This window comes from Barbus barbus, assembly GCF_936440315.1.
Source record: "Barbus barbus genome assembly, chromosome: 29".
Taxonomy (NCBI): domain Eukaryota; kingdom Metazoa; phylum Chordata; class Actinopteri; order Cypriniformes; family Cyprinidae; genus Barbus; species Barbus barbus.
Genome location: NC_136757.1, coordinates 22,436,902 through 22,461,734, shown reverse-complemented (window position 1 = coordinate 22,461,734; position 24,833 = coordinate 22,436,902). Strand labels below are relative to the sequence as shown.

The window sequence follows — 24,833 nt, the reverse complement described above, 5'->3', positions numbered from 1 at the left end:
TTATGTTCATGTTCATCAGCCAAAATAAATAAATAAAATAAATCTTATGAAAGCGCCACAGAACCACAGTGTTGTGTTTACAGTTTGAACAACAACAAAAAACATAGAAATGGCTTACTTATAGTGGGAATGCTGATAAAGTATTTGAACAGTTTTCCATGCAGTTGCGATGAATAGGGACAGATGCTTTAAAACTTCAAACAGGATGAAAAACTACTCCATTCAAGTATTTATAAAAGTAGTCCATACAACTCATATAACCACATTACTTCATTTATATCAGCAAGATGGAGAAATGAATCAAAGTCATTCGATTAATTAAGGAATCATACAGATTGATAATTGGAATCAAATGAATCATTGAAAAGATCCAACTCAAATGAACAATTGATTCACAAAATGAACTCATGAATGTGCCAAGCTAGGCCAGATACTGAGATTTTCAGAGCATTAAAATGTTATTTTTGTTGTTTCTCACAGAAAAAACGATTAATTGCTACAGAAGACTTAAAACATAGTGCATGAGTCATAGGTATACTTGTCATACTTTCATGACGTTTTTGTCATTTTGAGGCTTAAAAGCCCCATTCCTTACATTTTAAAAAGTGTTTCATGAAAGCAAATAAGATTTGGAGTGACATGTACGAGTGAAAATAATGTCAGAATTCCATTTTGGGTGAACTACATCTTTAAGAAGGTTAGAAACTAAAGGCAGAATGCATTATAGTATAAGTCTACGTCTCATCAACAGAAAAGCACAGAAAGACCCGATTGGCCATGTAAAAAGAAGATCAGTGTGCGATTTGTCCTTGTCTCTTCTTCTCCTTCCCTCTCTGAAGTATTGTTCAACGTTTTTCAGGTTGAGGGCTGGACCGAATCAATGTCCATGCATCAATATATCACAGCCATAAAAAACTATTTACTTAGAGCAAGATCTCGCCCATTGATTTGTTTCTGTGCTATGGAGAGCTGTGTGCATAGGTTAATAGCATTTACAGAGGAACGTACGACCTTCCTCAAAAATAATGGTCAGGAAATATTAAAAAAAAAAAAAAAAAAAAATTAAACCGTAATACGCTACTGCTACACGTTCACTCTAGTGTCTGAAAAAAAAAAATTGATCATTCGAAGCGTTTGAGGGAACTTTGGTGTTGGGGTGTGGAAAATGTCAACCAGACGAGGACGCGTTTCACCGGGTCTTTCAACTGGAAAACTACATTTCATTCCCTTGGGGCTTTTATGTTCATGTTTCATGTATATCAAAAAGCAAGAGCGAGCGCACACGTGAACTGTCACTGACATTCTGCCTTATGCTTCATTGTATTAAATGCTCTGCTGGTTTTGACGCACACAGCGCACGGCTACTCTTGCAAAGCTCACCGGTTTATTATCATCACTTGTGGAATTCTAAACAGCTGCCCGAAACTTCTATTCATCTCCACATATTTCCAATTCCATGCCGCCTCCATCACTCCAGCCCCCCTTCGGTGACAGCGTTTGTCCCACCATCCGCTCCCACTGCTAAAGGATGACGAGTGGAGCGCCGAGCTGCAGGTAAAGGATGATGTGTGAAGCCCTGCTGCTGACGGCAGCATCTCTGTGACAGCACATCAATGAAGACCGTGATGGACGTCGGGCTGGAAGGGGGCCCTGATTAAAGAGCCCCACGGCAAGCAGCGCATCTGCCGCCCATCCCCAGTCCGCTGTCACCGCGGCTGGATACAATGAAATAGCGCCCAGGGTCATCGGGGTTTTTGGTGATGTGACAACAAGCACATTTCATAAGTGCCAATCAAACAGGTCTCTCACAGGCCCCGCCCTCATCCCTTTCTGTTCTTTCTTCCTCCCTCATCTGCTCGCCCTCTTCCAGACTGGCCCAGAGATCAGAGGGAAATTCAGCAGAGATTTAGTAATCGGCCTATATCAATTAGCGGAAAGGAATACTAACAAACAACATGTATATATATAAAAAAAAAAAACTGGCTTTGAAACAATTTTCACTCAGAAATTGCTAATAAATTTGACAGATAATTACAAAGAAATAGCAAGTAACACCGACTTAAACGTGAAGGACAACATCAAACATAATTAATATAATATATATATATATTTTTTAAGTGAATGCTATAGACTGTTTATTAATTTAAACAGGACATAAAACAATATGCAATATGGAAAAGAAATCCTGTCAAATGGTACTTTTCACTGTCGCCACATAATCTTATAGTTAATTATAAGTCAGTGGCATCTTATCATTGGTTTGAAAAGTCATTTTGCAATTTGAATCCACTTCTGGGTAAAAATGTTTTAACTCTTTGCAGCGTGCTAATGAGTCAAAGTGATGCTACAACAGTGCCATTATTGTTAGTTGAAAATCAGCAACTGTAATGAAGCATAAATACTTTAAAATATAAATATTAGGAAAACCTCAAATAAATTGTAGCCTAAATATTAGAAAAATTTAAATTCGAAATGTTGGCTTGGCAAATAACTGAAAGTAAGTTGAAGTAAAATTATTAAAACAGAAAATTAGGCTGCAAAAAATGACAAAAGCACACAATTACTTTAAAACAACAACAAAAATTAACAGCTTATTCAAACTATAATAAACACTATAATAGTATTTAGTACTGGTTAAAAACCTTGACTGATGTGTCTGGTTTATTTGCCACTCTATGGAAGGTCAGTTTCATACAACTGGGAGAAAAAAAAAAAAAGTAGGACTTGGAAAAAGGAGGTTTGAATAAACCATGCCATGTCTCAATCCCATTTCCCTTTCTCTTTCCATAACTCCCCGTCCACTCCGAGCTGACAGAACACTGAAAAGTTATAGCCTCAAATCTCAAATCGAACCTAAAGATGAACGCACTTTAAAATATACTGAGAGTTTTCTGTACTTTTTCTTCTAGAGGGTGAAAAATCCAATGCAATGAAATAGAGGGAATTGGAGTAAGTCTCTCTGCAGTGAACACACGTCCCTGCATGTGCCGGCCCTGACGCCCAGCTCAATCCATCATTACTACACTAAATCATCTCTCTGTCAATAACACCACTGCAAAATATTACAGTCATGTGGATACTGTTATTTTTAATGACATTCAGTGCTCCCCTTGGGCTGATGGAGCGAGTGAGAACTACAGAGAGGGAGAGACTGCATAGGTAGGCAATAACATTTGGCAGAAAAGTGCTTAGCAGCTTGAAAAGAGTCAAGAGCGAGTGAGCAGTAGAAGTGTTAAATACTAAAGGAAGACTGTTATCTCCATGACAGATAATTGCTAGTTTCAGTCAAAAATGTTTTAAGGATCTATTAAAGATCTTTAACATTCTGGGAAAACAGGAATGGGAAAAAGTTTCCAGCAAGCTTGCGATTCCAACTCCATCATCTAACTGCTCATTTAATATTAGAATAGGTTTTTGACACTCATTTATTAAAAGAGCTCAATGCATCCTGGACTTCTGAGTGTATGAGTGTGTGTGTGTGTGGTCTGATATCAATGTCACGCCTCCTCAATAACTCAGACAGGGCAGTGTGCTTATCTTTCTTTGACACTCAGATCAATCTTGCTTTTAATCCTGAACCCATTCGAAGTCTCTCTGACTTCAACTCCACACATCAAACACAAACATCACATCCCTCCTGTGAATGCGTGTGACTGTGTCCAATCGAGTCAAGGACACAGGATGGGGGTGGCTGATCTTCCAGAATCCACATTATACACTTCATATAGGTAGTAAGGAGTGCTGGGTGATGTTAAATGCTCTTAGAATTTTCATAGAATTATAGTGTGAATAGACTGATATGTTGAGAATACATATGAATTTATGGTGAATTAAACTCCACGTGTTTTGGTTTCAGATTATCTATTATACAAAAATTAAACAACGCTTATATTACAAAATATAACAATAAAAAGTGTATAAATCACTAATTTTTCAAAAGAAACATTTCCCAACAGCGACACCAGCAGGTAAAGTTACAGAGGGAGTCCGCATCTCTTTCACCTCCCCTGAGCCCATTGAGTTTTAACAGACCGCCTAAAGCGTGTGGTAAGTTTACTGGGGGGTATTTGAAAAAGAATGGGAGAAAGTCACACGAGAGGAGGCAATGCCTCCATCGCAATATGATTGGATATGACTTCCTGTTCCACAGGATTATAAATATGAGGAGCACAAAGGCGTGAAAAAGTTTGTGTGAAAAAGAAATGGCTCACACTGAGAGGGTTTATTTGTAGAATAAAAGTCTGAATTTATTCTGTTGATCTGTACATTGAACAAGAGTACTCAGACTGCAGCACACATGCGCATACATACATACACGCGCGCACACACACACACACACACACACACACACACACACGACTGATGTTATCCGGCGAAACCAGCTGTGCACAGGTGAAGAGAGCAACTGGTTCACGTGGAAACATTTGATTTCGCTTTCCATTGTCTTTCTATCCTTGTTCTCTGTTTGAGTCCCCGTGGAGTCAGACTCAAGGTGCAGTGAGGCCAAGTTTAGCTGAAATTAAGCCAGGTTCAGCCTAAAAACACAGTATGAATAAAAATTCTCCACTGAGAGTCCTTTTAGTCCAGGCTTAGGCTTGATCTGTGTGCAAGTAAAGCAGACCTAACGTATGGGGAACAGGGACTGTTGTGAGAAGGAAGATCCCGCTGACAGCAGCCCTCGCTGACTCCATGGTAAAACCAATACTAACCAGTATGTGACCATATCAAAAGAAAATACCCAAAACCACCCACAAACGCAGACCTGAAAGAGAGCACGTTCACAGTTATTTCATCCGACATTCTCCATCAACGACTTTCCCGAAAAATATTGATTAATACATATATAATTTTTATATATACACACACGTATATATATATATATAGGTTTCTAGATATTAATTCAGCAGCAAGAATAAAGAGATAACAGATACATGATAAAGACAAAAAGTTAAATGAAAATGCAAAATGTTCTGATTTAAATGCAATACGATCGATTTTCAAACTCACTGTCTGGTCTTGAAGTCAGCTCGTTCATGAAGCCCAAGACATATTCGCTTCACATGACACGCAATCAATACAAATGTCTTGACAGGAAGGTGTTCGCTAACAAAAATCACACAGTTTGCCTTCAGTTGTCACGTTACATGCTCTAAATGAATCAACTGTCTGTATTAATATATAATGTTATGGAAACACGCGACTGATTGTATTTTCGTGGACAGACTAATTTACGTTCTGCTGAGTGGCAAGCACTCAACACACCCGTATTTCTGAGACCGTTTTCGCTGAACTGAAATGCAAATTGGAGACTTTGTTCCCAAACAGTTCTTAATGACAACAACAACAGAATTTCTTTGGGAGGGAACCACTTTGGTAAGTTAAGAAAACCCCCTACAGTTAACGTACTGCAAAATATCATCACCACCACCCAATGTAAGACTACCATGTTAGTTTCACTGTATTTCTACAGTGGGATTGACTTTCACATTAACTGCTGAGGACCACATTGCTGTGAGAGTCAACTGCCCAGTAATATTTTGGTAGATGGTTTGGAATATCAGGTTTCTTACTCCAGCATTAGGTTTGTATTGTACAAGAAAGACAAGGTTATATGGCCACGGAAAGATCCTGCATGCACTGTTTTAATAGTCTGTTAATTTGGAACAGAGTATATGAGGTAATTTGTTAGAGAGGTATGTCTTACTCGAAATATGAAAAACATTTTTTTTTACGACATGCTGGATGCAATTCCTAAGATTCTTTTATCAGATGCTTTATTTTTATCCCAAAATTCCTGCTGCTATAAAATGAACATTAACCAGTTATTCATGCAAAGCGGAACGACCTCCAGAAAAGTAGAAAAATTAGCACCATCTGAGGTAAGTAACACAGATTAGACAACCCATGCCTGCTGTAGCACCATCAATGGGATAAAAATGTAATTACTGCAAGGAAACGCCATCTACACCATCTGAAATTCATCTATACCATACAGACTGATCTCTAAACGAGGTACGAGGGTGGCGAGACTGTTTTAGGAACACGATGAGCAGCAATGAGGTAGGACTGTGACTCTACATGCTTGTTTTCAGACTAAGAATAACCTGAACTTGTGTTTTATCAAAAATACATTTCTTTCACTAGTAGAGCTGAGAATATTGGTTGCTAAGTAAGACTGACTCCGAGAAGGGTCCTTTATTGTAATCGTGAGCATGAAAAAAGTGAGAGCGCAACAGGAAGTTGCCGTTCTTGCTATAGCGGAATACTGGGCAGTTTTGGGAATTGCTGTGGTGTGTGGGCAGGTCCTCAGCATTTGATTGACAATCTCAGAATGTAGGTTAGTGAAGCAGGCCAAAGCAATACTAACTATTTCTTCCCCCAAGAACGTCCGCATACTACTTTTTTGGCATCATAAAGATTTAAGATTTTTCAAACTGAACAATATAGCCATATCCATTATCTAAAGCGTAATGCTCTTTTGATACAAAATAGAAAACAACATAAATCAGACAACGGAGATGTCGGCAGAAAAGCAACACCTTGTAAAATCGCCTTTTTTCAGTAAAAATATCTTCCGGCTGTTTCTTTCCTGTTGTTTTAGCTTAGATAACTGTGGACAACCTTAGCAGGGGCCATTTTTGTGCAAGCTCATATTTATACGACTGATCACAAACTGTCCGTTGCTGAGAATCCACTTTGGCTTATTTTTAACAGAACAACACAAACTCCCAACACACATTCAGCTTGGACGAAACTCATTTGACATGACAAAACGTCTCCTTGACGAACAACTCGCATGCTATATTGATCCCTCAACTTGCTTTGCACCGGACTTGCTGTTTTCCAGAGGCACAGACCAGCTCAAAGCTAAGCACCGCTATTACACAGCCACCCGAAAGCATAGGCATCAGCCTCACCACAGTCTCCCAGAAGGGAAAAACACAGCCTCCGCGAGGCTACTGCTTCGCTTTTGTTGCCTTTTAGCCTATAAATACTGTACATGATTGTATTTAAAAGTCTGATTTTCCCTGATGGGATTCACTGGTTTGATCTCACAACTGAAGAAACTTTTAATTTTTAATTTTCCTCGGATCTGAATGCCACCGTGCCTGAATTTAGTCTCGGCACAGCTGCGAGGCAAAAAAAAAAAAAAAAAAAAGCAAGAGAGCAATACATAACGCTGTAGTATTTTTCAAGGCAACGATTCCACTAGCAAATCTCCACATAAAAAGTATGACCACATGGACCTATGATAAAGTTTGGCTGCCATTCAACCTCTGCACACCCAAAGCTGTCATTTTCCAGTATACCCGCACAGTACGTACGCTCATTATGGAACATCAAATATTCAATAAGTGTGGCAATACATATTACACAATACAGGAAATATCTACAGAAAAAAAGAAGAGGAGAAAGACATTCAGTGGAACAAAAGAACCTTATTACAATCTGTCCTCTCCCGTAATTACCTTGACATATTGGAGGTACGTTGCTGTAAGAAAGAAAAAAAAAAGGAATCGCTTTCACAGGCTCAAGAGAATGAGAAACAAATGGCTGCTAAACTGCTATTGAGTGGCAGAAAACTGATAGCTGATTTATGATTTCTCGTGAACGTCTTTTCACTAGCATTGTTAAATGTTTATGTTGACTTCTTTTTTTTAAATTGGCTTGGGTAGATCACAACAAAGAAGCCAACATTGATGGATTTTTATCCGGTTTTTCTTCCTGCTTAGGATTAAAGTGCTACGTTGTCAAAGATGGACAATGACTTCCTTGGAACGGAAAGGCGGGTGACGGCTGCCTCTCGACGGAAATGACTCCAAATTAAATGATAGTCCGTAACAAATGACTCACAGTGAGGTGAAATTCATAAATTGAAGTTCTTGAAGGATCAAGATACCTGCGGTAAAAATCCATGATAGTATCAATTTAAGATATGAGTTTCTGTCATTAGAGATGATGTATTTGTGAAGAGCCCTGCATTCTTTGAGAAATATGAGTACCCAGGATCTACGTTAATACGAAACGTCACATATACACTGTAAACGTAGAATTGATTAGAAACTGTATATGAACCAGCAAAGATAAAGACAGAATTACAACATTGTCTGACTCGGTTTTGAACCAGAATCTTAGTGAGATAAGGTGCAGCCTGGATGCAAACGATGAAATGTTCAAAAACATGAGAATATATTCCAAATATACACTGAAATTTTCTCCCCACTTATAAATGTACTTGATTAAAAAAACAAAACACAAATATAAGAAAATTAAAAATAGGGAGGCTTTTGCGTGGCAGATCTGTGATCTGTTAATTCACAGTAAGCGATATGGCATCACAGTCAAGAACCCAAATCTGCTAGAGAGTCATTTTTCTATCGTTACGCCGACAAGCCACACAGACTGTTTGTGATGAAAATAAAGACGGCAAGGGTAGACAAAGGACTAAAGTGTGGATGGCATGGCTCATTGTAAGTTGTCACGATATCTTATTTCCTCCCCTAACGAGTGCACCCTCTACAGGTGGGCTGGAGCAGAGATCCTGCGGTTGGTGTGACCAGACGGATGAGGCTAATGTGTAACTCCCAAGCACTGCTGACAGTTTTACCCCACGTCTGCACACGGCACCTGGCATCTCTCCACACTCACACCAAAGTGCAGTTAAAGCAATATCAGCTCATATTACAATCACAGCTTGCTATAAAACGGAGAACACAGTTCCCAATGATTGCCAGCTGGAAAAAGGCCCTGCAGCCTAGCTCAGATTTCCACTTACCCTCCGTCCCAAGTGCAATTTACGGCTGGTAAAAGGTCTTAGTTGGTCTCCATCTCTGTAGACCCAATAATCCAATAACTCCTGTCCCATGGCTAGTCCATCAAGTACACTGAAATCAAATTGGATGTGCTCTTGTTGTTTACAAGAATCTTACTTTATACTTTACGTCATTTTTACTGAATTGTTGTCAACTCTGGTGCTTTTGTACACAAGACATCTCCAATAATAAGAATTCAAGTATACTTCAAAATATGCCATTAAATACTCTCTTCAGATTTGAATTCTTCAGACCCAAAATTTACCCAAACGCATTCATTCTGTTAAAATATACACTGCTATTCAAAGGCTGATAAGATTTTTTATTTTTTTTTAAAGAAATTAATACTTTTATTCAAAAGACTTAAATATTTTAAATAAGTGTCATTATTTTGAACTTTCTATTCATCAGTGAATCTTGAAACGAGTGTCAAAGTTTTCACAAAAATATTAAGCGCCACAATTGTTATTAATATTGTTAACAGTAAAAATTGTTTCTTGAGCACCAAATCATTAGAATGATTTCTGAAGGATCATGTGACACTGAAGACTGGAGTAATGATACTGAAAATTCAGCTTTGCCATCACAGGAATTATTGACAATTTAAAATGCATTAAAATAAAAAAAACACTTATTTTCAATATTTAATAGTATTTCAGAAATTTACTGTTTTATTTTCTTTTCTTTCAAAAACAAAAAAAATCTTACCGACCCCAAACTTTTGAACAGTAGTGTAAATGACTTAAAAACACGTCATCATAATTACAACTTTTAAACCACAGGAATTTCCCAACAGGACATGAAGGCAGTTTACAGCCTAAAACAAACATAAGTCATCTACTGATGATTGCAAAACGTCTAAATATAACTTTTAAGAATGATTTGTTCACCTTCTTGTGGCTTATCTCCAAACACGTGCTGATAGTCCGTCTTCCAGGATAACTGTTTAGCACCACTGACTACATGTGACCTCTCCACCCCTAACAACCATCAAGAACAACAGACCATCAGTAGTCATCTCAGGAAAGCAATTAACGGGAGCAATCAGGCCTAGATTGATTAATTAAATCAATCGTTCATTAAGACGACGCAGGGTGCGACCCTGTTTAAAAGTGCAACTCTTTATGTTAAGTACCTTTAGCAGATGGTCCCTGTGAAGTGACCGATCTCCCCTTAAGACTCCGACTCTAAGCCAGCATTTATGACACCTCGCAAACATCCTCCTGAAACAAGAAGGCTTCTCCTGAAGGGACACCTCTTTACTACATTAGGACATGTTCTGACACAGAACACAAGCTGATGTGCCAAACACATTTTTCTCGCACACGATTTAAAGGATCGCTCCTGTCTATCAGACATAATATCCGACCCACCCCGAGATCCCCCATCAAAGCTTACAAAAACCCGCCCCATTCACTCACAGAATGCATGCCAGCATGCTAAGGCAGTGCGGAGAGAGGTAAAACTGTCAGACAGGCTGTAAAACAGGGTCTACGAGAGTAAAAGACAGAGAGGTCTTGGGAGGGCATCAGTGGAAATCTCAATTGGCAGCGCCGGTGATTACGTGCACCTTCTCCACCAGAAGTCCTTGAGGAGTAGAATGAGCTATGGTGACAACTTCAGCGCCCCTACAGACCATCGTAGGGGAAGTTCTCCATCTTCACCGTCTGCTGGATGAGAAGCTTGGACTCTCGCCGTTCCTCATTCTTGATAGATTTGTTGATATCCATGATCTTTTCGCAGATGTATTTGTTCACTTTGGATAATCGCTGGGTGATCTCTGCACTGTCAGCTGTTTCTTGAGACACACGGTCATACAGACACTCTGGAATAAAATATTAGAATAGAAATTAGCAAAGAAAACAAAGAATTCCTTGTAATTTGATGGTTTTTCAGTATATTAAACCTATTTAATTTTAACTTCTTTAAATGAAGCTTTAAGTACCATATACGTTTCTGTGATATTGAAGCTAAAATTGGTTCTACAATAACAATTCTCCAAACTTCTATCAGCAAAGCTAGAAACATAACCCCAACCTAATTCTAATAACAAATCTTTTAAAAATAGTGTGTTTACCGCGAACAATTTTGAGCTTGCTCGGTGAGAGCGGTGGTTTGGGCAAGGCGTCTTTCTTCTTCTTCGTAGCGACGCCAGTCACGCTGCGGTTCTTCAGGGTTTCTGTGCCCCAGATCATCACCGCCAGATTTTTGGTGAATTTTGAGTCTCCCTGTGTCCGTTGTAGCTGGTGCCACTTCTCCTCCTCCACCCAAATCCCTCCACCCAAGTGTACCTGCAAGAGACATACTCTTCTTCAAATATGCAGCATACACACACTGTCACTGACAAGATTTTGCTTTCACATTCTGCCACTTCAGTGCCATGTGGTCTATTCCCCGAAGTGTGTCTGAGACATGGTAGCTTTCCCTTCACAATGAATTTCCCTCTGTTTATGGTTGAAATGCAAGATTCTATGTGTGATTCAGATTTAAGCTTGTTAACAGCTGTTTGTGTTGCATATTGTACAGTTGTGCTCCTAGGTTTACATAACCTTGCTGATCCTGAAAGATGTTTGACATAAGATTTTAATTGTTTTTTTTTTTTTAAATAGTTGTTTTTATTTAGTACTGCCCTGAGCACCTACCTACCTACCTATAGACAGACAGACAGACAGATAGATAGATAGATAGGATTCCAATAAAATAAACTAATAAATATATAATGCAATTTTTATGATCTCTATTTCTTTAAATAAATATGTAAAAAACTTTTGACCAATGATTTTCCATGACCTTTCTAGGAGTTTGCAAGCCAGGTTTTACTCTACTCAGGAGAAATAATTAGCTGATGAAATATTTTAGAGCAAAGCATAACCAGAAAATATATATTCATCATAGAATTTACTTTGACAAATTTTCCATGACTGTAAGAACCCTGTCGAGTGAAGGTCCTGGTGTTTTGTGGTATGCAACGACACTAAAACCCTGCTGCATACCCTCTGAGATCTAGGTACCGATCACCACATACGAGAGACGCGTCACACATAAATTCAGTGGTGAGGTGTCTGGGTTCATTAAATGCAGTAATGTGTTTTGACAGATGCCAGACCAGAGTGTTGACTTTTAAGCCACACAGTGGAGGACACGGCCCAACAAGCCATCAGGTGGATTGATGGGCAGCTGGCGAGTAACAGCTGAGGTAATGTGCCTTCTGCTTTGTCACCCTGAGCAGTCTTCAGGCTCAGATCCAGTGGCTTTTCCCCAATGCAACTAATGTGCTTTAGGCCCTGGTCCAGCAGACAAGCTTTTCACTGCTCTTAACTTAGAGGAGATTTGCTTTTCTACGGCTAACTGTCACTTAGGGCAATTCCTGTGGTACAAATAATTAATTCCAGATATGTGTGAGTATGTGTAAGGGCCTAATTTGCTTTTGTTCTTCACGCTTGAACTGAGAACCCTTTCAGCATGTAACACAAATTCCCCCCTGTCATGCGAGGCAGGCGGAGGAACGCAAAATGCGGAGCCGATGTCTGCTAACAGGGCTCAAAATCACAGCAAGCGTTCTGGTTAAAAGGCCCTTTGAGACTGACATGGGGAAGGTTGTAGAAGGGATTTCGCTAGTCAATTAGGCAAACCAAACACCACTGCAAAACATTAAAAGAAACACTGAATTGCGCTAACACAAGGAACATCGGCAAAATCACTGAATTGCGTTAATACAACAGTTAAACAAGCTGGAATACTGTCTGCATTGAACTAATGGCCGAAGTCAAGTCACTTTTCTTCCATGAATAATGCTTGAATCTATCAAATAAATATCAACGAAGACCGTGATCATTTTTTCAGAATTTTTGATGTAAAAGAACAGCTGAAATAGAAATCTTTGGTAAGATTTCTTAAAAACTGTAACTGTCACTTTTGATCAATTTAACACATCTTTGGTGAATAAAAAGCATTATTAATTTCTTTTAAAAACGACAAAAAAGTACCAACTTTTAAATGGTAGTGAATTTATTTTTTAAATATGTGGCTTTTCTGCTAAAAAGGCTAGAATAAAGTACGTTTGAGCATCATGAATTTTTGGGATATTTGTAAAACACAGTAAAAACACAGGACTACATACTTTTCCATCATTGAAGGTGTAGACGGTTCTCGGGGATGGGGAGTGGGTGGAGCTAGTGTTGGCTTCCTCTTGACACACCTCCTGTGGTTCACTGATCGGCTCCACCACCTCTGCTTTGATTGTCTGTGTGCCATTGTCATGCATCGGCTCTGTATGAAGCAAAGCAAAACACTGCTCATCATTCAGTGAAGCACAATTTAACAGGAGAAAGATGAGTCTAATCCTGAGAAAGTGTTGACGGCAGAAGTTCCCCGCTCTATAATGACAGTTTTGAATTCAGTCCAGCGTGGCCGCAGCAAGTCCTGGCCCGCTCCCTTTGGAGCACTGCCTGAAACATGGCTCTCTCGTGCCTCAAGACAACCAGGTCATTTTAGCTCAGTAAGCTGGCTTGGTGGCTGGCTGCACTAAGCTCTAATGTATCTGTTGAGTTTTAATATCGGTCAGTGCACTGCACGCCTGACCCTAAAGAACCCTGGCCGGTCTAATCTTCAGCCTGCTCTACCAGCTCGCACTAGACCAGTCTGTTCCCCCCCAAACACACACACACACACACAAGCGCAGCAGCTGGCCGGGATACTGGCCTGAGCGCTCTGGACACTATGTCCTCTTTAAGCAGCCTATACTGTAGTCTTCATCTGAATGAATTATCAGTCCTTGCAGCTCAGAACTATGTGGAAAATGTAATAACATTAAAAATGTTAAATTATTAGGGTTGCCAATTTAACATGCTAACTTAAAACAATTAAAAAAACAATGGTAAAAGTCTTGCATTTTTTACAAAATATAGTGCAAAAGGACGTCAAAAACATGTTTTGTAGACTGCAAAATGGATTGCTGTGGACTGCAGGATGATAGACTTATATTTAATAATATAACATGACAACATAAACAATATATTGACTTTTAACGCCACTTTTTGTAAAGTCTGTTCAATGTTTTCAGCCACAATGATATAATGACTTATCTTCATTTGAAGGCTTTTCTCAGCAAATATTGATGTGTGCGATTAATTTGATTAATTAATAACATAATTACATGACATAATTAATTACTTGATATGCAGAATATTAATAAAGTACTTGCTATGCTAAATAATTATCAAATTAATCAAATGATGAACATTTTAATTGACTGGCAGCCCTAAAAATGACACAAGAGTACATTTAAATTGCTGTGTGAATATGCAGTAAGTCCTTGATCTCTTCTCTTCACTGAATTGGAAACGTCACTCACTATTGCCTTCTTAAAGCTGACTAGCCATTGCTGGCCATTTTGTATTAAGTGAAAGAAAGCTCTATGAAGCCTTACAAAAATGCTAACAAGCTAAATTGGGTTGTAAAGCAAAATGGATAATTCTGATATTAAATTCTGATTGGATGAGCCATGTTTGAAGCAGTTGCAATATAAAGTGATACTAATTAGAAAATCTATATCAAGGCCTTTTTTACAAATTTACATTACAGATCAATTTTAAGGTTTAGGTTTTAATCAAAACAAATTTCTATGACTCTGCATCAGATTTTAACAGATCTGTTCAACTAGTTTGGTGCAAATATTTTACACTTACTGTTTCATTGCATCAGCATTGGTGTGAACAGGCCTTTAGTTTGTCAAGCGTGCTGATATGTATGATTCATGCAACTCTCACCGCTGCCAAGCCTCATGAGCAGGACGTCCTGTAGGCGTCGATTGAAATCACGCAGCTCCTTGACTTCGGTCAGCAGACTGCCGTACTCCTTGAGCTTCTTGGCCTGCTGCAGAAGCTGTCTGCGTGTACGCTCCAGTTCCTGCTGCAGGCGTCTCATTTCCTCTTCCTGCTGCCTGTAGCTATGCACCAGCTCCTCGTACAGAACGCGAGGCACCACAGCCTCATCCTGCTCTTCCTCTTCCTCTGTTGTGAGTCTGTCCAGCTCCTCTCCCTCAGTGCAGGAGTTGACAGCGTTCCTCTCCAGCCGTGCCACCACAGCAGCCAGGCTCTTTGAGGAGTTGGAATTGGCCCGCTGCTGTTCCTGTGACTGGACCTGCATCACAACATTCAGCATCTTGACCAGTGCAAACTAAATAAAAATATACTATTTATTTTTTTGGATATCCATCTACATTTCTCCAGAGATAACTTTTAACTCACACACCTAATGAGAATGTTATAGTTCACAAAGTTTCACATAGATTTTAAAGAGCTCATTTCATAATTAATCTCAATTTCCTTGATCTTTTGAGTTCATTGAAAATGAACACCACAGCAATGTGATGTCACACGAATCCATGGACACATGACTCTTTAAACAGCTTCTCGCTTATAGCTTTTTTTTAATTTAATTTTGTGTGTGTGTATATACATCTTTTTAAATGTATTACTATAGATTATAAATAACAAATAATCTACTCCACTTTCCCCACTGGTTTAAACGTTAAGTGATGAGGTCAAACTTTGATGTTTAGATCAAATAAGCTTCTACTATCCAAACTTGTAGGGCAGAGTTCACCGAACTTTAGTAGTACACAAAATCCTACTCATATGCTTGCATTCACATGGGTATGAATGGAGGAACAACATCTAGTGTGACTTTCCTTTTATAACATGACTGGAAGACAACTCTACTGGAATAAAATAGAACTCGAAAAGCTGAACTGCTCTATAATGATCAAATAGTATCAATACGTATGATAATACGAATACCTACTGATTTTATTGTATAAAATTAAAACTGATAACTAAAAAATCCCTTATGGGCCAAAACTAGGCTAAACTGGCTCAAAAATTCAGTTCTGTGAAATGAAAACTAAACAGCTCAGTTTATATTAAACTAAACAGCTCCGTTTATATTAAACACACATTAAACACACTAAGTAATTAGGGTGTGAACTGCAAGAGCACACAAAAGTAAGTTGCAAACTTAACGGACTGTACAACTAAGAAGACGTGGCACTAAAAAACACAACAACCCCATGAGTGAAACACATGGCCTTTTTGGTATCTAGCTAAAACTGCCAGATTGATCAAAACAGGCCTGAAACGTTTGAAATGTCAGGACAAATTCCGTAAGTGTCAAAACATGTTCTAGTATTTTGTCTTTTGTTTGCGCAATATAAAATACACTCTTAATATCAGTAGAAAATCCCTGTTGAGCCATTCCTGATCTGTCCACATGTTCCCCATCTACAAATCCAGACCAGTAACAGCAAGCCTGCAAATGTCTTACAGTCTCCCAAATCTTAAAACCTCTCTTAAACACCCATATACCAACCTTTTTATGTCTAAGGGGCATTCTCTCCTCGCCAAAATGATTCTCCACTGTGTTCCTGTTCGACATCTTGGGTATTTTCATCTTCTTTTGCATAATACTGTGCTCAAATTCCTCAATGCTTTCTAAAAAAGGAGGAGGGGAAACAAGTCAGAGACGCAAATATTTCATCTCTTTGCTCTGGAATGATGATACGGTTAAAACAAGGACACATCAGCAAGAGAAACATTTTATGAGTTTGGTGGAGAATCTTCCCAGTAACCTTGTAATGACACAGATGACTAGCTATTGTTGCAATAAACTATTAATGGAGTGTTTAACTTTGCAAAGCGACGTTGATGGTGCAGCATCAATATGATTTTGACAGGTGGGGTCGTCACAGCTGTCAACGCGTGATGCAGTGTCAAGTACCCAAGGCCACTTGGAGAAGACGGACCATATAAATGTACCTACCTAACCCCTTATCATGTCAAGTGGTTAACTATGCATTAAAAGTTTTACATTGGCCAGGTATGAGCCTCAAGGTCGGCCACAACAGATTGCAGACTGCTTAAGTTAAAGCAACTAATTTAAAAGCTTTACTGGACTCCAAACTTCTGTCCCTAACGAGATCAGGGTTGTAAGACCAGGTTGAGCCACACATGTAGATTAGTAATGTATCTAAATAGACCTGGTTGAAGAGTGGCAGCAGGAGTGAAAGTGGTTGGAGGTTTTTATAACTTGAGCTGAAGCAGGAAGTGTCACATGATAACAGATGTGCCACCAGCACTGATTTAAACCACACATAATACTCTGACTAGTTATAATTTAACAGTATAATATGCTGACGTACGGTTTCAAGCAAACTGAAGGGCGTGAAAATAAAAACGACATAAAATAAGCCTTACCTGGCTAGCTAATGTGATGACAGTAACCTAGCAGCTAGAGCTAAAAACAACAAACCGTTCAAATTCACAACTTTTTGGTTATCATATCTGCTTTTCCGTATCTTTTTCAGATTAAAAAGACTGTTACAGTGGTTTTATTCGCGTTTAAGCTCTTCTGCACCGCCGATAAATGAAGGAAGCGTTAGCAGCATGCTAACAATCGCTTAGCATCCTGAGCCTCTCTCTGCTTTAAACCCCTCTTATCTTTCGTTTCTACTTTCACAACGTTTTCGACACGCATTTCTTTTAGTTTATATTCAGATTGCTGGGCTTGTCAAGCACAGACACTATTATATCTCTCCATTACACAAACCCCTCAATCACGATGAGCTAAAAACACCAGAACAATCAAGAAGACATCAAACCTATGACATATTCTCCGTCTGCATCCATTTATCACATCAAAACACTCAGATTATATCATTAATCTTCTTTTACATGCGTGTTAAAGCATGTTTTTGCAGCTCATATCAATTTAAAATGATCATTTGTGTGGTAACTTTTCATATTACGCCATAAATATAATATAATGATTCAGAGATAATGTTTCATGCACATGCAAATAAGAAAATATGATTTATATCAAAGTTGCATGACATTTCAGATGATCCGTTAAGCTTTTATATACCGTAGCATGCGTGTTACTGTTATTTATGGAGGTTATTATTATAGTTAATAGGAAGAGAAGAGCAGAACTCACCTGCCAGGGCGAGGATGTGTGCTTTGGCAGGCTGGCCTGCGCCCCTCAGCACCACATACACCTTCTGATCATCAAAATCTGTTTTGTGCACAGGCTGGAAATCTTTCACGTCTGACACAGGTAACGCGTAGCACATATCGTCCTCCAAGAAACGCACGAAAGCGTACATTATTTTTGCTCTTTGGTCCCTGCTCTTTGGGATAGGGCTTGACAGTTTCCCTCAAAAAAGATATTAAAAAACACATATAAACACAAAGAAGGGGGAGACAGTGGGGAGGCCTCTGCTTTCGACTGCTTCTGTCTGGCTGGAGGAAATGCAGAGCCTGGTCGCCACAGACTGTACTAATCAAAACAGATGTGACGAGAGGTTTATTTGGGGGGTTAAAATGTAGTTTGCCCTTAATTATAATAAATAAATAAATAGTAATATAAAAATATTAATAATGTCAATAATCATTGTAGTCGTAGTATAAAACAGGATAGTATATCATCATTATAATTAATAATAATAATTCATATTTCTGAAATATGATACATTTAAACTCTAGAGAGAGTTTCAGAATTATTATAATACAAATATGTAAAAAAAAGATCAGTTGTTGTTGTTAAAGCCTGTTAAATTGCTAAAAAGTAATGACTGGTATCAAACAGGTTTCCAATATCAAGTAATTTTTCTAATTTAGAGTTACTTTACAGACAAATCTATCAGATTTAATGACTAGAACTGTTATATAATTGTAAATTTATCAAAGTGTATTGCTTCCAGTCACCCAGAATCCTTTGTGTTGCAGCAAACTGCTTAAAGAGACTTCTAAACAGCTAAGATATATATATATATATAAGAAAAAATGTGCTATTCACTGCGCCTAAAATGTATAATAAATATATATATACGTTAGTATTGAACATTAATGGAGCAACATATTACATATATATATATATATATACACACACACACACACACACCATATTTAGTAGTATTTTGAACCATGCCATACACTTTGAATATAATATTTATTTATTTATTTGTGGGAGAAATTGTTGTTAGATTGCCACTTGCTATTAAAAGCATGTTTCAAAACAGACGCCATCCAAGTCCATTCTAAGAATTTGATTCAGTCCAGCAGACCCAACATGGAAACACTGTGGGAATGCTCCCATTGTTGCAGCTTTTTGAGTTGCACTGGAGATTCATCACAGTGTTTTGTATGTGGTCTATTATGTGGAACATCAACATAAGTGTAAGGATCACAAGTCAAGGATGAAAAAGGCCCATGCCTGCCTGCTAGCACACTGTGGTTTTCCATCTCTGGGTATCCAGTGCGGATCTCTGTTAATGCATTTTCAATATCTCTCATATCCCTCTTATATGCCATAAGAAAAATCTTTCAGGCAGCCAATCATCACCATAATCGATTTATTCACCCATTACTTTTGCTCTGCACCAGTGGTCTCAACTGAATGCTGTGAGGGAAGAGGTATTCTTCAGGATCACACCCGACTGTATCAGTGTTTCTGCCTGCATGCTGTTTTGCTATCCCTGCCTGTTCCTTGTTTCTCTCCAAATGACAAAGGCTATCTGACAGAGAAGAAACATTTTGTTATTGTAAAACAGGCAGGTTGTTATACAAAAGGAAGGATTTCTTCACGTGTACTTTAATAACGAGAAAGGCACAGTCAATAAATGGCACTAACAATTCGTTCTGCTTCGCCTGCCGTAATTGAAAAGTAAGTGATGCAGAACTTTGGATGCTTTGCCCTTTCTTCTTTTTTCTCTCCATTTATTTCCTTTCATTTTGTCACTGTTTGAGTCAGATCTGCCATCGAGTCCTCAGCTGAAAGTGCAGAGATGAGGTTTGCTCCAGGGATAAGATGTGCTTACGGTAACAGGACAGACTGCAGGATTCGTGAGGCCAACAGACAGAATGTACTTTCTGTCCATCTATTCTGCTAAACGCCACATATGCAAAATTACAGTGATTGTGTCATGAGCTATACAAACAGTAAGAGGAACATCTCATTCTCAGTGAATGGCTCGAGCTGAAGACCTCTGGGCCGGACTGGGGCCCGTGACGTGTTGCTGGGCAGAGCGGTGTAAATGATGCACTGTGAGTGGACTTTGGAGAGACGGCTCAGTGTGCAGCGAAAGGATTATTCTTAATCTAATCTGCCCCTCAATGGTTGGCTTGTCATGTACTCAGAGAACGCTCCAATAAGAGACTACCCAGATCCCCTGGCTGATGCGTTCAAGTGGCTCCAGTTCAGGACAGAATGTATCAAATGTGAAATTTGCAACTAAATCCCAAGCTGTTGAGAGCAACTTTCCAGCAAACAGGTCTGGAATTTTATTTGAAGCGATAGTTCGCCCAAAAATGAAGTCTGTCACTCATTTTCATCTCTTCCAAACTTGAATGACTTTTTTTTCTGCGAAATACAAAAGAATTCTGAAGAAGATTTCAACAGTTTGTTCAGACAATGTTGACATTCATTGTATAAATCAAGACATATCAGAATATCGTCTTTTGTATTGTGCAGAAGACAGATTTGGAAGGACATGAGAGTAAGGAAATTACTGAATTTGTTTTTTTTGGGGGGGGCTATTGCTTTAAAATTAACACTTCTGTTATGAGGTTGATTTGAAATGGCAATTTACATCTGAAAAGATTCAAAATAGCTTTGCATGTGACCTAAGCATTATAAGTTGAAACACAGTGAATGGAAAAAAATACAAATTTAGAGCACCCCTTGAAACCAGACCAGAAGTGAGAATTCAGAGAAGAAAAACTAGAAAGAGATTCATGTACAGTGGAGTAATTCACTGAATATTGTTTGTTAAATCAGCTTTGTCATAACTGCATTGTCATTTTTTTCACTTTCACAAAGGAAAAAAGTGTATAATAGCAGAACATGATACTAAAGGTCATGGGTTCGATTTCCAGGAAACGGATTAAAAATAAATCACATTACAAAGTTTTTTTTTTATGATGGATAAAACTAGAGCATGACAGAAAATGTGTCAAAGTGACTGATAATGATTATTTGTAGAGGCTCACAGAGCTCTCAAGTGCCATTTCCTGTTCCCGCACATTTCATATCGTTCTTATAAATAAAAAATAACACATAGAGGGAAAACGAAAGCTAAATATGTCATCAAGACTTTCAATACACAGACCAGGCCAGGAGCTGATGGGAGAGAATGATGTCATTTTGAATTTTAGCACGCGAGCAAAACCTCTCACGCAAAACTCATGAAAACAGATCAAATAACACCCCGGCGCTCTCTCGTGCGCAGTTATCAAACAATGAGCACTTGAACTAAGCGTCTGCTCCCCCTCCACCTCTAAACACACTTAGACTGGTGATGGCGCCTCATAAACTGTTTGGCAGTGTCGACATTATCAGCGGCTCAGAGTCAGACATCATGTCCCTCCAATTAGAGCTTCACAGCTCCCCTCATTCATCTTTATTGGTGATACATTAGCCACCATTAAATAAAAGACATGGGATAATCTCCATAATGATGTGGATGATGAAGCCGAGTGTCGGAGAGGGAGGTAGGAGCTCTGTGACTAGAATAGGAAAGAGGGTGGGTGTCGGGCGAGATGATGGCGGTGGGCATGTTTTGGGTTGGCGCCCGGGAGAGGATGAGGATGGTGATGAAGGTGGGGAGGGATGGACATGAGGAGCTGTGACAGCAGCATTAGCCGGGAACACATTAGCCATTAGCACGCAGCCAATCAAAACAGCGCACCTGTGCCAATCGGGGAGACGGACAGACGCTTGTCCAGGTGTGCGTGTGTACGCTGGCTGGCTAAGTATAGAACCAGACGGCAAGCTCCAAACCTGCCGTTTTTGCCAGAATCTGTGAAGCACATAGGGGGACAGCAGGGATCGTTTAGAGAACATTAGAAATATGGTTTAAAATAACAGCTCCCGCATGTTCGGGGGAAAAGATGGCGTGTTTCGGGTTTGGAAAAAGTTAGCGGCGGTGGCGTCTTCTGACCGGCGACTTGCAAGGCAATGATCTCTTCTTATTTAATTGAACTGCCCTTAATTACGTTACTTTATTTTGTCCTTTAATTAGTGCCTCATGAATAATTGATTAGCCGTGAAGTCATCAGTCGGGCAATAAAAAAAGTGATAGCGCGTGAAATGAACAGTAGCCCTGAAACAGAGCTCTGCGCGGCACTGCCCTGAGACAGACTTCAAAACTGACAGGCCGAGCAGACGCAAACTATATTGTATAACCGCTCCTCAATCCCTTCATCAAATATTTACAGGGGTATCATTGCCAGCACGGTGTCCCGCCGCCCAGCCAACACATCCATGTGGGGCCCATAGGGGTTGCAATTGGGCCAATATCTGGGGCCCATCTGGGACCCAACTAATTTTGTCCTGTTTCCATGGTGGCCCTACATGGGTTAACCCAGATGGGCTGATGATGGGCTCCATATAGGGCCCATACGAGTTAACCAGGTACCTCCCATTTGGTGTCTATATGAGTCTGCCTACATGGGTTAGTGATAGGACCCAGCTAGGTCTTATGTAGATCTCTTATGGGCCATAACAGGTATTCACATGGGCTAACGTATGTCTGCTTGGGTTACCTTATTTTACAGTAAACCCCTAAACACAAACATTATATTAAATCCACTAAAATGCTAATAAACAATAAACAGAAACCATTACAGTAGTTCATGCTTTTAAGCAAAGTTTATTGAGAATAATTTAAACATGACTATCATAACTTGTACATTTACAACTTTATGAAACAAGTATCTATATAAAAAAGTTATTTTTAAGCTTCCTGAAAAACTAAATTTCTTGTAAAAACTTCATAACTTTTATTCTGAATGCTTTAAGCAAGGTTTTGTTGGAATAATTTGAACATGACCATTAAAACTCGTATATTTACAACTTTACAAAACATAAGTATCTTAAAGTTAAAGTGAAGCTCCTGACAAACATTATTTGGAATAACTTGTATTGTTTGTATATTCATATCTGAAAACTCTAAAATGCATTTCACAAACAAACCAACAGTGCAGCTCCTCACTCCTCGCTCTCACAACGGCCCTTTGAAAAGACAGCAAATAATCAACCACTGTGCCACTTTTTCAGTTAAAACAGATGTTTCTTGTCTTTTTAAAGATTGTATTTCCATTTAAAAATCAAGAATATCTTAAGACTTACCCATCTTGCTCTCCACTATGTGACTTCGCAGAACAGTTTCCTCCCGTCACCGATTAACCACTTTGACACTGACTTTTCTGCCTCTTTTCTGGTAATTTGCTTTGTAAGAGATTTGTTTCAAGCTTTCTGTAAAACATAAAGAGCAAAGTTAGATTAAATTCCATATTTAAGCCCTTGCAATAAATAAGCAGTCATCTCCATTTTTAGTTTTTTTTCAGGAAATACAATAATGGTATCAGATCATAAACAAATTATTTCTGTGTTAACAAGGGCACGGGGCAACATTCAAAGGCATAGTTCACACAAAAATTAAATGCCTCATTTAATCACAAATGTAAAAATCTGTCCATCTGAAATTCTTTTAAACAATTATAATTTTTATCAGGCAAATATAGGTCCTTTTCGTTCCATTAAAGTGAAATAACTGAACATAAACATAAGAGCCTGATAAAAATGTTTTTAGAAGAAAATTTCAGACGATTTTTTTTTATTATGATTTGTAATAACACCCGAATGCAAACAGATGCAGATTTATATAAGGCAGAAACTCCTGTTTGCATGATAAATATTAAATATTGTTGTAATATTGTATTTTATGTATTGTTAAACGTACAACAGCCTTATTGTTTACTCTTCAAATCGAGATCTGTCCCAGGCTAACATACCTTATTTACACTAACGTTAGCTTCTCTGTTATTTTAGCCATTTGACCTCATCATTGTAATCTTCCTGTATCGTGAGCACACAGCCCAGTGACAAACTTTGCAGTTTAAGTATGAGCTTTTTTTAGTGTCTTTTACTTTTAGAGGGCGTAAGAAACTCCAAGACATACAGCATTATCGTTTAGGCATTGGCACCAGAAATAAGAGGAAAAACATGGCGCGATCTGAGTATGATGTCTAAAATATAACGAGCCAAAAATCCAAAATATGTTTTGGTTAACATTATGGTTTGTAAACAATATAATTACATTTTCAGTTTAAAAAAATTGAAATTCTTACCTTGGATACACTGAAGGCAAACATCTTCTCCAGAAAATTAGTGAGTAGTAATGGCGCCGGCGGGATGCAGCGCATGGGGGATGGGGAATGTTGAATGAGATATCGCGGGATCCACCCTACGTGCAGCTCGAGGCAGGGATGCATCTCGCGGTAGTTTGATGTCGTGGGGGATGGGATCTCGCGAGAAACTCGCTTGTCAGCAGAATTAAAGTGGCTGAATTTTATTTATTTTATTGTATTTTTTTGCTAAATGGCTGTGGAAAATTGGGTAGAAATGCATGAGTATTGGAATCATAGACTGTAAAAAAGGAGGGGAATTTTTAGATTTTGATTAAATTAAGTAATCCAAGTGTCAAAACAACAACAAAAATAATTTTAAAGACACATATGTGCACTATAAATCCATGCAATCACCCTATATGGGATTAATTATGTTTGCACTTGTATATTTGATAAAACAAATTGGATCCCATGTGTAGCCCATTTTGAGCCCATGCACACATTTTCCAATAATTACCCATCTGGGAACCACATGGGGAGCCCACCTGGGTTCACCCATGTGGGTCCTAGCTGGGTCACGCAAGTGGGCCCCAGATAAGATGCCCATCTTGAGCCCATGCCCGCTCTGTACCCTTGTAGCCCATGTGAAACCCATGTGGGCCCCATATTCACGTGTTTGCTGGGTGCACATTCTCTGAGTGGCGGCAGGGGGACATTGATCTTCCTTTTAAAGAACAAACGAGAGCTTCAGAGATGTTTCTTATACTTTGACCCTGTTATACTTTCTCTGGGGAGTACGCTATCGATCCGGCCAGGTCAAGAATCTGCATCGCCT

General features: G+C 38.9%; 2 protein-coding genes across 5 annotated transcripts in view; both read right to left on the bottom strand.

Moving 5' to 3' along the window:
- The window catches only part of agbl4 (AGBL carboxypeptidase 4), a 343,262-nt gene that overhangs the window by 68,908 nt on the left and 249,521 nt on the right, over positions 1-24,833 (bottom strand). The gene's annotated exons all lie outside the window — the stretch shown is intronic.
- Positions 4,231-18,122, bottom strand: bend5 (BEN domain containing 5). Of its 3 annotated transcripts, XR_013782295.1 has the most exons (7): positions 17,805-18,107; positions 16,182-16,303; positions 14,582-14,954; positions 12,934-13,082; positions 10,891-11,104; positions 9,949-10,638; positions 4,231-9,793 (listed from the first exon to the last, which is right to left on the bottom strand). XR_013782295.1 is itself a non-coding variant. In XM_079383837.1 (6 exons), exons 1-6 carry the CDS (start codon positions 17,971-17,973, stop codon positions 10,442-10,444), a joined length of 1,224 nt encoding a protein of 407 aa, XP_079239963.1. In that variant the 5' UTR covers positions 17,974-18,122; the 3' UTR covers positions 4,231-10,441. The 3 variants fall into 3 exon arrangements, 2 of the variants coding, with proteins under 2 accessions (XP_079239963.1, XP_079239964.1); XM_079383837.1 differs by having other exon boundaries at positions 4,231-10,638; positions 17,805-18,122; XM_079383838.1 differs by lacking the exon at positions 17,805-18,107 and adding an exon at positions 17,066-17,160 and having other exon boundaries at positions 4,231-10,638.

Bases quoted from the DNA above. Each gene is read 5' to 3' on its own strand.
- bend5 (XM_079383837.1), bottom strand. From the start codon at position 17,973: ATGTACGCTTTCGTGCGTTTCTTGGAGGACGATATGTGCTACGCGTTA. The intron at 16,304-17,804 runs GTGAGTTCTGCT...CTCCTTTTTTAG, and splicing joins ACACATCCTCGCCCTGGCAG to AAAGCATTGAGGAATTTGAG. The intron at 14,955-16,181 runs GTTGGTATATGG...GTTGTGATGCAG, and splicing joins TGCCCCTTAGACATAAAAAG to GTCCAGTCACAGGAACAGCA.